Source organism: Onthophagus taurus, chromosome 3 (genome assembly GCF_036711975.1).
Source record: "Onthophagus taurus isolate NC chromosome 3, IU_Otau_3.0, whole genome shotgun sequence".
NCBI lineage: Eukaryota > Metazoa > Arthropoda > Insecta > Coleoptera > Scarabaeidae > Onthophagus > Onthophagus taurus.
This window is the reverse complement of record NC_091968.1, coordinates 28,110,441-28,126,697: the sequence shown is the minus strand read 5'-3', so window position 1 is coordinate 28,126,697 and position 16,257 is coordinate 28,110,441. Positions and strand designations below refer to the sequence as shown.

Here is a 16,257-nt window from a genome sequence, read left to right as displayed (position 1 = left end):
AATTATTTAGATAACGCTTTATTTCATTCATTAAAATTATTTTGACTTAATTATACTTGAAACGATAAATGTTAATCTTTTTATATATTTCGTTTTTAAATATTTTATATATATTTATTTATATTTGTATATATTTTTATATATATAAATTTTTTAAAAATAAAACTGTTGAGAATCCCTGTTTTGTGGGGCGTCTGTCTCTATACAGTTGGTTTGGCTTCGGCAAGCTACGAACTGGAGGGTGTCGGCGGGAGGGAGGAGGTTATTCCCGGAGTGGGGGACAAGCGGCAGTCAGTTGTTCGACGACCGTCGTAGTGTCCGCGGCAAACGTGATCGTTTTTGATTCATCCCGTTTAAAATCCGAACGTGGTGTATCTCGTCGTGTAACAACTTATTACCTATTTAGTGTTAAATATCCGGATTTTTTCAACTCAACAAAGAAATTGAGATTAATTTTTTTCGTGGTGGTGTTTATTTTTTATTATCCCGTGATAATATTGTGTTCAAAAATCGATTTAAAGAAAATTTTAACGGAGCGTATACTTACTTAAACAGTGCATAGACATTAAGTGAATAGATTTATACAGTGTGGTTTTTTTAATTTAATTTTTTTTTTGGATACATCGACCACGCCGGATTTTTCGGATTTAACGGATTTCGGATAACTGCGATTGCTGGGAATAATTCCCGGGGGATCTTACAATGCTTTCCTGCTGACGTAAGATGTACCCGACGTCAGGCATGAACGCTGCAGCTGCTGCAGCGGTGGCGGCCGCCAGACATCCGGTTCGTACAAAAATTTTTAAATTTACTAATTTTTATTTCATTTTACTTTATTCAACTTATTTAATACTTATTAAGAAACGAATTCTAATTCTAAAAATAATAAACCGATTAGTTTAGCTTTCATATGAGTGAATGTAGCTGAAATAGACGAATGTAAATGAATGTAGATCAACTTTTTTACTATATACATGGAATTCAATAATAACCATAATTGCTTAATTCCTATCTAATTTTTTTTCTTTAAAAAAAAATCCGTTAGTTTCGTTCCATTTAACCAAGCAATAAGATAACGAAAAGTTAATTGTAGCCAACGGGTTAAACTTAAATACTTCGAATCAATTCGATTTTTTTTAATTTTCTCGTTAGAATTTAAAATTTTTATGGTTAGAATAATGCGAAAGTCAATCTGTTAAGGAGGCACACGTGATTTTAGGCCGCCACGTAGCCTACAAGTTGTTATAATTAAGCTCCGACCGTGTTGGTCTGGTGTAGGTATAACATGTTTACTGCAAATTTATTCAGAGTTTGTGCTTGGGGAGCGAGTACCGATCGTTCTTCTCACTCTCGCACATCGCGCATTTCCTTCCATACAAGTACAGTTTACATTTTACACGTTTACGTTTCAAAATAAAAAGAATTAAAGTCTCATCTAAATAAAGCCAATTCAATCATTTCAATTTTGTGTGTCTTATATATTATTAACCTTGATGAATCTTCCATATCATATTCAGATAATATTTTCCACAATAAATCTATTTGACCTTTTAACTCTCTCAATTACACTCAAAAAACATCTTTTAATATCAATCTCATCTGTATCACATCTCCTCAATCGTCCATCAATATTGGCATTGACAACATTCAATATCATCCCAGACATCTCAGGGTTTTGTAATCCTCAGCTTAGTTTTAAACATTTATATCATCCCCAACATTCCTCAACATCGTTTTAATACTCCTCAATGATGTTTTGGAATTCCTAATCTTTGAAAACCCGCAACATCGTCTTGGCCATCCAACTATTATAACCAAGATCATCTGTTAATATCATCGCTAGGTCCTCAACATCGTCCTAGATTGTATTTAATGTTGTTTGATAATACTCAACATCGTTTAAGATATCCCTCAACATTGTTCCGAACACAATGGGATCCAACAACATCCATTGATCTCTCAGTATTCTTCTTGTCCATCCTCAACTTAGTTGAAAATATTTAAATATGCATTATTCTTGGAACCCTTGGATGTTGTTTCCACTATACCTTATCATATCTGCTTCTGATAGTTCTCAACATCAACTGGAATAATATTTAATATTGTCTGTAATAACATCTCACTATTCTGAGGTTCAAATTATCTTCGTGTTTCTTTGTCCATCAATATTGGTATTGGCAACAATCAATATCATCTCAAACATCTCTCACTTTCAGCTATATTCGATGATATCCATTCTAATATGTCGGGTTTTGTAATCCTCAGCTTAGTTTTAAACATTTATATCATCCCCAACATTCCTCAACATCGTTTTAATGCTCCTCAATGATGTTTTGGAATTCCTAATCTTTGAAAACCCGCAATATCGTCTTGGCCATCCAACTGTTATAACCAAGATCATCTGTTAATATCATCGTTAGGTCCTCAACATCGTCCTAGATTGTATTTAATGTTGTGTTTGATAATACTCAACATCGTTTAAGATATCCCTCAACATTGTTCCGAACACAATGGGATCCAACAACATCCATCCATCTCTCAGTATTACTCTTGTCCATCCTTAACGTAGTTGAAAATATTTAAATATGCATTATTCTTGGAACCCTTGGATGTTGTTTCCACTATACCTTATCATATCTGCTTCTGATAGTTCTCAACATCAACTGGAATAATATTTAATATTGTCTGTGATAACATCTCACTATTCTGAGGTTCAAATTATCTTCGTGTTTCTTTGTTCATCAATATTGGTATTGGCAACAATCAATATCATCTCAAACATCTCTCAATTTCAGCTATATTAGATGATATCCATTCTAATATGTCGGGTTTTGTAATCCTCAGCTTAGTTTTAAACATTTATATCATCCCCAACATTCCTCAACATCGTTTTAATACTCCTCAATGATGTTTTGGAATTCCTAGTCTTTGAAAACCCGCAACATCGTCTTGGCCATCCAACTATTATAACCAAGATCATCTGTTAATATCATCATTAGGTCCTCAACATCGTCCTAGATTGTATTTAATGTTGTGTATGATAATACTCAACATCGTTTAAGATATCCCTCAACATTGTTCCGAATACAATGGGATCCAACAACATCCATCGATCTCTCAGTATTCTTCTTGTCCATCCTCAACTTAGTTGAAAATATTTAATATTCATTATTCTTGGAACCCTTGGATGTTGTTTCCACTATACCTTATCATATCTGCTTCTGATAGTTCTCAACATCAACTGGAATAATATTTAATATTGTTTGTAATAACATCTCACTATTCTGAGGTTCAAATAATCTTCGTGTTTCTTTGTCCATCAATATTGGTATTGGCAACAATCAATATCATCTCAAACATCTCTCAATTTCAGCTATATTAGATGATATCCATTCTAATATGTCGGGTTTTGTAATCCTCAGCTTAGTTTTAAACATTTATATCATCCCCAACATTCCTCAACATCGTTCTTAATACTCCTCAATGATGTTTTGGAATTCCTAATCTTTGAAAACCTGCAACATCGTCTTGGCCATCCAACTATTATAACCAAGATCATCTGTTAATATCATCGTTAGGTCCTCAACATCGTCCTAGATTGTAATTAATGTTGTGTTTGATAATACTCAACATCGTTTAAGATATCCCTCAACATTGTTCCGAACACAATGGGATCCAACAACATCCATCGATCTCTCAGTATTCTTCTTGTCCATCCTCAACTTAGTTGAAAATATTTAAATATGCATTATTCTTGGAACCCTTGGATGTTGTTTCCACTATACCTTATCATATCTGCTTCTGATAGTTCTCAACATCAACTGGAATAATATTTAATATTGTTTGTAATAACATCTCACTATTCTGAGGTTCAAATTATCTTCGTGTTTCTTTGTCCATCAATATTGGTATTGGCAACAATCAATATCATCTCAAACATCTCTCAATTTCAGCTATATTAGATGATATCCATTCTAATATGTCGGGTTTTGTAATCCTCAGCTTAGTTTTAAACATTTATATCATCCCCAACATTCCTCAACATCGTTCTTAATACTCCTCAATGATGTTTTGGAATTCCTAATCTTTGAAAACCTGCAACATCGTCTTGGCCATCCAACTATTATAACCAAGATCATCTGTTAATATCATCGTTAGGTCCTCAACATCGTCCTAGATTGTAATTAATGTTGTGTTTGATAATACTCAACATCGTTTAAGATATCCCTCAACATTGTTCCGAACACAATGGGATCCAACAACATCCATCGATCTCTCAGTATTCTTCTTGTCCATCCTCAACTTAGTTGAAAATATTTAAATATGCATTATTCTTGGAACCCTTGGATGTTGTTTCCACTATACCTTATCATATCTGCTTCTGATAGTTCTCAACATCAACTGGAATAATATTTAATATTGTTTGTAATAACATCTCACTATTCTGAGGTTCAAATTATCTTCGTGTTTCTTTGTCCATCAATATTGGTATTGGCAACAATCAATATCATCTCAAACATCTCTCAATTTCAGCTATATTCGATGATATCCATTCTAATATGTCGGGTTTTGTAATCCTCAGCTTAGTTTTAAACATTTATATCATCCCCAACATTCCTCAACATCGTTTTAATACTCCTCAATGATGTTTTGGAATTCCTAATCTTTGAAAACCCGCAACATCGTCTTGGCCATCCCTTATGACGGCATGTTTAAACTATTATAACCAATCGTCCTAGATTGTATTTAATGTTGTGTTTGATAATACTCAACATCGTTTAAGATATCCCTCAACATTGTCCCGAATACAATGAGATCCAACAACATCCATCCATCTCTCAGTATTATTCTTCTCCATCCTCAACTTAGTTGAAAATATTTAAATATGCATTATTCTTGGAACCCTTGGATGTTGTTTCCACTATACCTTATCATATCTGCTTCTGATAGTTCTCAACATCAACTGGAATAATATTTAATATTGTCTGTAATAACATCTCACTATTCTGAGGTTCAAATTATCTTCGTGTTTCTTTGTCCATCAATATTGGTATTGGCAACAATCAATATCATCTCAAACATCTCTCAATTTCAGCTATATTCGATGATCCATTCTAATATGTCGGGTTTTGTAATCCTCAGCTTAGTTTTAAACATTTATATCATCCCCAACATTCCTCAACATCGTTTTAATACTCCTCAATGATGTTTTGGAATTCCTAATCTTTGAAAACCCGCAACATCGTCTTGGCCATCCAACTATTATAACCAAGATCATCTGTTAATATCATCGTTAAGTCCTCAACATCGTTCTAGATTGTATTTAATGTTATGTTTGATAATACTCAACATCGTTTAAGATATCCCTCAACATTGTCCCGAACACAATGGGATCCAACAACATCCATCGATCTCTCAGTATTCTTCTTGTCCATCTTCAACTTAGTTGAAAATATTTAAATATGCATTATTCTTGGAACCCTTGGATGTTGTTTCCACTATACCTTATCATATCTGCTTCTGATAGTTCTCAACATCAACTGGGATAGTATTTAATATTGTCTGTGATAACATCTCACTATTCTGAGGTTCAAATTATCTTCGTGTTTCTTTGTCCATCAATATTGGTATTGGCAACAATCAATATCATCTCAAACATCTCTCAATTTCAGCTATATTAGTTGATATCCATTCTAATATGTCGGGTTTTGTAATCCTCAGCTTAGTTCTAAGCATCTATATCAACCTCAACATTCCTCAACATCGTTCTAAATACTCCTCAATGTTGTTCTGGTAATTCGCAACATCGTCTCGGCCATCCCTCAATATCATTCTTGACACATCGACTACATCGTCTTAAAGATCCCTGAAGTGACGCTACAATCGCCAATACCAGCCCAAATATCAATATCATCCATCAATATCGTTTTTGTCACATAGCCATATCGGCCAATCATTTTGATCATTCAGTCTATAACATTTAAACATTAATATCAATAACTTTAATATCCTTCTTAGCATTGTCTCAAACCTCATTCAATATTGTCTCGTTAAATATAACCCTCAACATCCCTGTTATACTTGAACAGAGTCTCAGTCGTCCTTGGAAGTATTAAATTTCGACCCTCATATCGTTCTATATCATTGCTGCCATATCATTATATCACCTCATAGATTCCCATACTCATTCTACAACCATCAATATCATCTCAGACATCTTTCAACCTCAATCTGGATATCTCTCAAAACCATCCTTAAAGTGGATGGAACACTTAAACGTTGTTTCGATTAAAATCATCCCTCAACATTGTCTCAAATATCTTTCAATATCATTCATATCACATCTCTATATAGCTTTATACCTTCTTCTATTTTAACTATGACCACCTTCAATATCATCTCTGTCACTTTTCAATACATCAACACGTACAAATTTTTATATTGTCACTATATATATCTCTCAATATTGTGTATGTCAGCACTCAATATCGTCTCGAAGATCTCTCACTGAATAAATCGTTCTAAACTTCAATAGATATTGTCTATGACAATCCTCAACATCGTTCTGGACATCCTCAATGTCGTTGCCGGCATGTTTAAACAAATTGCAACCAGGATCATCTCTGCAACATGTCTCAATGTTTCTAGTTTTAGGTCTAATGTTAGTTCTAGGTCTAGTGTTAGTTCTAGTTTTACACTAGCACTATCACTAGAACTAACACAAGACCTAGAACTAGAATCATTCGGGTTTAGCCGTCTTGAGAGACGTGTGGCTAAACCCGAATGATTCTAGTTCTAGGTCTAGTGTTAGTTCTATATCTGGTGGATAACTGTCTTATCGGCAGCATATAAGTTATCCTACCGATAATCTCACCGACAAAAATATCCGTATGTTATAATACTAACTTATCGGCCAGATAACGCTGTTGGGAGGAAGTTTATCGGTATATTGTAGAACCGGTCCTTAATTAATCAAAGATAAATATAAAAAAAGATAAATGAAATATAAGTCACCTTAAAAGGGTTAATTTACCTGTCCTTACCTCTTGAAGCTTGAAGCACGTAATTAAGGCTCGTAACTAAGGGTCGTCCTGTTTTGGGTCGACCGTTAATCCCCTTAAAATTCGACGCCGGGTTGGATTTGGGGTGTACGGAGGCAGAATGTCTTGCGAGGGAGATCCGTGACAGCCGACCCTAATGGGGTTTCTCTCCCCTTCGACAACGAGTAGTACCTCACCCCTATCACCCACGAAATTGGCAGATAGGGAAAGTGGAAATTGAATTGTCGGAGCTGTTTAAAGTGGGATACGTTTCCTTCCGTTAATACAAAAACACCGCACTATCTTTTTATTATTATTAGATATTGTTTGATAGATTAAGATTCTTCGAAGGTGAACAACTTTAGCAAGATCGATATTATTACTACGCGTTTGCGGCTTCTGCGAAGGCGACTGCGTGCGCCATTGAAAACCGCAACTGATTTTTTCATGCATTTAAAACGAACGCGTTTCTAGGAAACCCTCTTTCCCGCTTCGACGTAGTCGTCGGCGTCGGCGTCGGCGGGGTGTATAAAGTATAGAGAGAGTGGTGTTCGTTTTGTAACCGCAACGGGTCGGTGAATCATTGAATCGTTCGCGCCGTGCCGCATTCGTCTTTTTGCTTTCCTTTTCACCCTCCACGTCCTAGGGTATTTATTGCTTGGAATCGCGTCGTTTCGGCCTGCTAATCCTATTATTTTTTTCCTCCTCCCTTCAAAAATAAAATGAAAGAGCGAGATAGAAAAAGAGGATTAATAAGTGCAGGGGCGATAAGCGCTTTATCGTGAGTTAGGGGAACGTCAAATCGCCCTATTTGTAAATCCTGTGGGCACGCTATTGTGTTCCGACTCGCATGACTTGCCCCTCTTCGTCGTTTTTACTTGGGGTTGGGTTGGGTTGGGTTGAATTGAGTTGAGTGGAGTAGCTACTACCCCTTTTACTTTTTTTTTGTTGCTAGAATGGAATCATCACGAGGGCGTCGCATATGGTGCCCTAAGGGGTTTTTGCCACCCCTAACATTACTAATTATCCGCAAACTGAAGGGATAACTTTTCGATTATATCCGGTTAACAAGTTTTTATGGACTTTGATCAAGAAGGGAGATGTTTTTTCTTTTCAAGTGATTTTTACACCATACTTAATCAATCAATAATAATATATAGTTAACCAATAATATAGTTGTTACATCTAACCCGAACATAGTTTGAACCTCAGAATAGTAAGATTCAGATTCCAAAGATGTTATCACAGACAACATTAAATACTATCCTAGTTGATGTTGAGGACTATAAGAGTATAATGGAAACAACATCTACCTAATACTGTCACTAGAACTGACAGAAGACCTAGAACAAGAATCATTCGGGTTTAGCCGAACGTCTCTTAAGACGGCTAAAATCCGAATGATTCTAGTTCTAGGTCTAGTGTTAGTTCTAGTTTTAGTTGTTATTCAGCGCTAGATTGTTGTAAATTTGTATTAAGCTATGATCGAGGTTTTACTGTAACGTATAGATTAATCTATAACATTAACCGTTAAGCCTACATGTCCGTTGTGTCAATTGTGATTCAAATTTCAAAGAAAGACGTTAGCGTTATCAACCTACGGCACAAATTACTAGATATGGGGAAAAAGTGCTACCAACCGACTCTTATTTCACCGATAGCAATCCTACCGACAAAAACAGTTTGTACAACAGCGAATATCTTTATCCTCCCTGATAAGTTTATTTTATATATTATATTCATTTTTATACATCATTTTAAAATAGAGATTTCGAACTTTAATTTAAGATATAAATCATTTCTTTATCTCCATAAATAAAGATAGAGCGATTTTTTCAATTTTCTTATAATTCTTAAATTAACCCAGAAATTACAACTTTTAATTTTGATCCGTTTCAGAATTTTTTTAATAATCAACAAATTAATTTTTATACATCATTTTAAAATAGAGATTTCGAACCTTAATTTAAGATACAAATTATTTCTTTATCTCCACAAATAAAGATACAGCGATTTTTTCAATCTTTTAATCTAAAATTAACCCAGAAATTACAACTTTTAATTTTGATTCGTTTCAGAACTTTTTTGATAATCAACATATTAATTTTGATACATCATTTTAAAATAGAGATTTCGAACTTTAATTTGAGATATAAATCATTTCTTTATCTCCATAAATAAAGATAGAGCGATTTTTTCAATTTTCTAATCATTCTCAAATTAACCCAAAAATTACAACTTTTAATTTTGATTCGTTTCAGAACTTTTTTGATAATCAACATATTTATCTTTATACACCATTTTAAAATAGAGATTTTAAGCTTTAATTTAAGATATAAATCATTTCTTTATCTCCATAAATAAAGATAGAGCGATTTTTTCAATTTTCTAATCATTCTCAAATTAACCCAAAAATTACAACTTTTAATTTTGATTCGTTTCAGAACTTTTTTGATAATCAACATATTTATCTTTATGCACCATTTTAAAATACAGATTTTAAGCTTTAATTTAAGATATAAATCATTTCTTTATCTCCATAAATAAAGATAGAGCGATTATTTTAATTTTTTAATACTCAAATTAACCTAAAAAGTACAATTTTTAATTTTGATCCGTTTCAGAACTTTTTTGATAATCAACATATTAATTTTTATATATCATTATAAAATAGAGATTTCAAACTTTAATTTAAGATACAAATTATTTCTTTATCTCCATAAATAAAGATAGAGCGATTTTTTCAATTTTCTAATAATTCTGAAATTAACCCAAAAATTACAACTTTTAATTTTGATCCGTTTCAGAAATTTTTTGATAATCAATATATTAATTTTTATACATCACTTTAAAATAGAGATTTCGAACTTTAATTTAAAACATAAATCATTTCTTTATCTCCATAAATAAAGATAGAGTGATTTTGTCAATTTTCTAATAATATTCAAATTAACCCAAAAATTACAACTTTTAATTTTGATTCAGTTTGATAACAGTTTGTACAACAGCAAATATCTATATCCTCCCGATAAGTTTATCGGCCGGATAGTTATTAGGTAGATTTATCGGTATATTGTAGAACCGGCCCTAATAAGTGATGTCAAATTTAAACGATCTTGATAAATCGGTGAATTTTTTAAATTTAACGATTAAGACCCGTATTTACTTATGTCTTTTTAATGCCATTTCCTGTTTAATGTTTCACCATGTTTTACAGTTAACCTGTTAGCGCCGTCGTCGCGTTATAGCCATGCTAATTTTAGAAACACTGTGAGCTTCTATTTAGTCAACACACAGTTCTGAACAAAGTGAAATTTATGCCGTTTCGTTTATACAACATACATTATTTTTTTTCTTTTTAAAAAGGCGTAATAACTTGTGTGGTAAACGTGCGGAAAATCGTGGTTTTCTGGGTTTGTTATTGCGGTTTACGTTTCCCTTTTGTAATTAATTTTAGCGTCAAAGTAAACGTTTTTATTAAAGATTTATGTTTTTGTTAAAATAAAATTTTTTTTTTGAAATAGATAATTTTACACCTCCTAAAGAGATCAATCTAAAAATAAATATTTATTTAAAGCTCAAACCCAACTCAAAGATATCATCTTCAAATTTAACCTATTTGATAGATCTTTTTCTATTTTTATTTATTTATTGAATTTGAAAAAAATTATGATGGCCTTTAAGAAAGTGTTGAAGTAATTAATAAAACACTTCGAAACGAAGGACATAATATATAAAAAGAAAAAAATCGATGAGGATGAAATGTAAAAAAAAAGGAGATGATGTAGAAGACATGCAGTGGCGGCGGTGGCTGATGGTGTCAGTGGCGGCAAGGGCGGTAGGGAGCAAGAAGAGCGTTTAATTCGAAAGGAAACCGACGGAACCGAAACCGGCGGTAACGTTTTTCGGGTGCGAGTGAGATGGCGGTACCACACGTGTTCGCGCTTGTTCGGCACGCAACAGCGCGCCGTTCGCGACAGAGGGCGAGCAGTACCAAGAGCAGCGACGGCGGCAACAGTGACGGCGGCGAGTCAACGACCCTGCCGATTCGTTTCTCTCTGTCAGGAGGAGAGAACTCGATGCTAAAATTGTCGCCACTTTCCGTTCAAGTTGTGTTACCACTAAACTACGAATTTATATAGAAAAATATTCAATTTCATTTTTTAACACTGCCATATAATTTAAATTTTCATTCGACAACACGTTAGTGCATCTGACTTGCTTATTTTATATTTAGATTGGATTTCAGAGTATAAAATGTATTTTAGCCTAATTTCGCCAAGGTCGTTTGCCGGCGAGGCGCTACATCGATACTATATCCATACACAACATTCAAGGAGTTTTAATTTTTCATCTGACTACACTTTACAATATCTAATTTGTTTCTTGTGCATTTAAATTGGGTTTCATAGTGTAATATATATTAATTAACCTAATTTCGCCAAGGTCGCTTACGGGCGAGGCGCTACATCAATACTATTTCCATATACAACTTTCAAGGATTTTTGACGTTTCATTCGACAACACGTTAGAGTATCTGACTTGCTTGTTTTATATTTAGATTGGATTTCAGAGTATAAAATGTATTTTGGCCTAATTTCGCCAAGGTCGCTTGCGGGCGAGGGGCTACATCAATACTATATCCATATACAACTTGCAAGGATTTTTGACGTTTCATTCAACAATACGTTAGAGTATCTGATTTGTCTTTTTTGTATTTAGATTGGGTTTCAGAGTATAAAATGTATTTTAGCCTAATTTCGCCAAGGTCGTTTGCCGGCGAGGCGCTACATCAATACTATATCCATATACAACTTTCAAGGAGTTTTGCCTTTTCATCTGACTATACTTTAGAATATCTAATTTGTTTCTTGTACATTTAAATTGGGTTTCATAGTGTAATATGTATTAATTAACCTAATTTCGCCAAGGTCGCCTTCGGGCGAGGCGCTACATCAATACTATTTCCATATACAACTTTCAAGGATTTTTGACGCTACATTCGACAATACGTTAGAGTATGTAATTTGTTTATTTTGTATTTAGATTGGATTTCAGAGTATAAAATGTATTTTGGCCTAATTTCGCCAAGGTCGTTTGCCGGCGAGGCGCTACATCAATACTATATCCATATACAACTTTCAAGGAGTTTTGCCTTTTCATCTGACTATACTTTAGAATATCTAATTTGTTTCTTGTGCATTTAAATTGGGTTTCATAGTGTAATATGTATTAATTAAGCACATTTCGCCGAGGTCGCTTGCGGGCGAGGCGCTACATCAATACTACATCCATATACAACTTTCAAGGATTTCTTACGTTTTATTCGACAATACGTTAGAGTATCTGATTTGTTTTTTTTTTATGTAGATTGGGTTTCAGAGTATAAAATGTATTTTAGCCTAATTTCGCCAAAGTCGTTTGCCGGCGAGGCGCTACATCAATACTATATCCATATACAACTTTCAAGGAGTTTTGACTTTTCATCTGATTATACTTTAGAATATCTAATTTGTTTTTTATGCATTTAAATTGGGTTTGATAGTGTAATATATATTAATTAACCTAATTTCGCCAAGGTCGCTTACGGACCAGGTGCTACATCAATACTACATCCATATACAACTTTCAAGGATTTTTTACGTTTCATTCGACAATACGTTAGAGTATCTGATTTGTCTTTTTTGTATTTAGATTGGGTTTCAGAGTATAAAATGTATTTTAGCCCAATTTCGCCAAGGTCGTTTGCCGGCGAGGAGCTACATCAATACTATATCCATATACAACTTTCAAGGAGTTTTGACTTTTCATCTGGCTATACTTTAGAATATCTAATTTGTTTCTTGTACATTTAAATTGGGTTTCATAGTGTAATATGTATTAATTAAGCAAATTTCGCCGAGGTCGCTTGCGGGCGAGGCGCTACATCAATACTATATCCATATACAACTTTCAAGGAGTTTTGACGTTTCATTCGACAACACGTTAGAGTATCTGACTTGCTTGTTTTATATTTAGATTGGATTTCAGAGTATAAAATGTATTTTGGCCTAATTTCGCCAAAGTCGTTTGCCGGCGAGGCGCTACATCAATACTATATCCATATACAACTTTCAAGGAGTTTTGACTTTTCATCTGATTATACTTTAGAATATCTAATTTGTTTTTTATGCATTTAAATTGGGTTTGATAGTGTAATATATATTAATTAACCTAATTTCGCCAAGGTCGCTTACGGACCAGGTGCTACATCAATACTACATCCATATACAACTTTCAAGGATTTTTTACGTTTCATTCGACAATACGTTAGAGTATCTGATTTGTCTTTTTTGTATTTAGATTGGGTTTCAGAGTATAAAATGTATTTTAGCCTAATTTCGCCAAGGTCGTTTGCCGGCGAGGCGCTACATCAATACTATATCCATATACAACTTTCAAGGAGTTTTGACTTTTCATCTGATTATACTTTAGAATATCTAATTTGTTTCTTGTACCTTTAAATTGGGTTTCATAGTGTAATATGTATTAATTAACCTAATTTCACTTTTGAGCGAGGAGCTACATCAATACTACATCCATATACAACTTTCAAGGATTTTTTACGTTTCATTCGACAATACGTTAGAGTATCTGATTTGTTTTTTTTTATGTAGATTGGGTTTCAGCGTATAAAATGTATTTTAGCCTAATTTCGCCAAAGTCGTTTGCCGGCGAGGCGCTACATCAATACTATATCAATATACAACTTTCAAGGAGTTTTGACTTTTCATCTGATTATACTTTGGAATATCTAATTTGTTTTTTATGCATTTAAATTGGGTTTGATAGTGTAATATATATTAATTAAATTAATTTCGCCAAGATCGCTTACGGGCGAGGCGCTACATCAATACTATATCCATATACAACTTGCAAGGATATTTGACGTTTCATTCGACAATACGTTAGAGTATCTGATTTGTCTTTTTTGTATTTAGATTGGGTTTCAGAGTATAAAATGTATTTTAGCCTAATTTCGCCAAGGTCGTTTGCCGACGAGGCGCTACATCAATACTATATCCATATACAACTTTCAAGGAGTTTTAATTTTTCATCTGACTAACCTTTACAATATCTAATTTGTTTCTTGTGCATTTAAATTGGGTTTCATAGTGTAATATACATTAATTAACCTAATTTCGCCAAGGTCGCTTTCGGGCGAGGCGCTACATCAATACTATATCCATATACAACTTTCAAGGAGTTTTGACGTTTCATTCGACAACACGTTAGAGTATCTGACTTACTTATTTTATATTTAGATTGGGTTTTAGAGTATAAAATGTACTTCGGCCTACTTTCGCCAAGGTCGATTACCGGCGAGGCGCTACATCAATACTATATCCATATACAACTTTCAAGGAGTTTTGATTTTTCATCTCACTTCATTTTAGAATATCTAATTTGTTTCTTGTACATTTAAATTGGGGTTCAGAGCGTAATATGTATGAATTAACTTAATTTCGCCGAGGTCGCTTGCGGGCGAGGAGCTACATCATTATATCCTTATACAACTTTCAAGGAGTTTTGACGTTTCATCTGATAGCACTTTAGAATAACTAATTTGTTTGTTACACATTTAAATAGGATTTCAGAGTGTAATATGTATTAATTAACCTAATTTCGACAAGGTCGTTTTCCGGGAGGCGCTACATCAGTACTATAATCCATATACAACTTTCAAGCAGTTTTGACTTTTCATCAGACTATACTTTAGAATATCTAATTTGTGTCTTGTGCATTTAAATTGGGTTTCATAGTGTAATATATATTAATTAACCTAAGTTCGCCAAGGTCGCTTACGGGCGAGGCGCTACATCAATACTATATCCATATACAACTTTCAAGGAGTTTTAACTTTTCATCTGACTATGCTTTATAACATCTAATTTGTTCCTTGTGCATTTAAATGGGATTTCATATTGTAATATGTATTAATTAACCTAATTTCGCCAAGGTCGCTTTCGGGCGAGGCGCTACATCAATACTATATCCATATACAACTTTCAAGGAGTTTTGATTTTTCATCTCACTTCGTTTTAGAATATCTAATTTGTTTCTTGTGCATTTAAATTGGGTTTTAAAGTGTAATATGTATTAATTAACCTAATTTCACTTTTGAGCGAGGAGCTACATCAATATTATATCCACATACAACTTTCAAGGAGTTTTGATTTTTAATCTGACTATTCTTTAGAATATCTAATTTGCTTCTTGTGGGTTTAAAATATAAAATGTATGATTACACAACAATTAACTTATAACATTTCTTGATAGCACTTTAAAATAACTGATTTTTCATAACATTTTGTACATTTAAGTTTAGTTTAGTGAATGATGTCGAGGTTGCTTGTGGAATCAGAGTCAATATGATATTAATATAATTTTGATGTTGCACTCCTTATTCATTTTAATTTTGTGAGTATGTTTTTGATATGTGATAAATACAAAAAATGTTTCGGATCAAAATGGACATCATCACGAGCCCGCCGATGTTTTAATAAATTGTAACAAGATTGACAAACATGTAGATGTCGTGTGTGGTATATAAAATTTGAAAATAGAGTTTCTACAAACGTAAATTATTACATTAAAAATAAATATTGAAAGTATGTGTTAATTTATTGTCCAACTCGAGGTCAACCGTTGAAACCGGTAGAATACTTTACGTGTTGTTTCCTTATATTTATAGATGGTAAATGGACATCTTTAAAACACAGGCCATTATCTGAGTAGTCTATAAATAACCTTTTTGATAATCAACTTATTTATTTTTATACATCATTTTAAAATAGAGATTTCAAACTTTAATTTAAGATATAAATCATTTCTTTATCTCCGTTAATAAAGATAGAGCAATTTTTTCAATTTTCTTATAATTCTCAAATTAACCTAAAAATTGGAACTTTTAATTTTGATCCGTTTCAGAACTTTTTTGATAATCAACATATTAATTTTTATACATCATCTTAAAATAGAGATTTCATACTTTAATTTACGATATAAATCATTTCTTTATCTCCATTAATAAAGATACAGCGATTTTTTAAATTTTCTAATAATTCTCAAATTAACCCAAAAATTACAATTTTAAATTTTGATACTTTTTGAACTTTTTTGATAATCAACATATTAATTTTTCTACATCATTTTAAAATAGAGATTTCAAACTTTA

The 16,257-nt window shown here is 33.0% G+C and overlaps 1 protein-coding gene across 4 annotated transcripts in view; it reads left to right on the top strand.

The window, feature by feature from the left end:
* The first annotated feature begins 292 nt into the window (after positions 1-292).
* Positions 293-16,257, top strand: part of LOC111428761 (transducin-like enhancer protein 4) — a 200,846-nt gene continuing 184,881 nt past the window's right edge. For all 4 annotated transcript variants that reach the window (XM_071194708.1, XM_071194707.1, XM_071194706.1 and 1 more), the window contains exon 1: positions 293-786. In XM_071194708.1, coding sequence (XP_071050809.1) covers positions 724-786 — 63 coding nt within the window. In that variant the 5' untranslated portion in view covers positions 293-723. The remainder of the gene's footprint in view (positions 787-16,257) is intronic.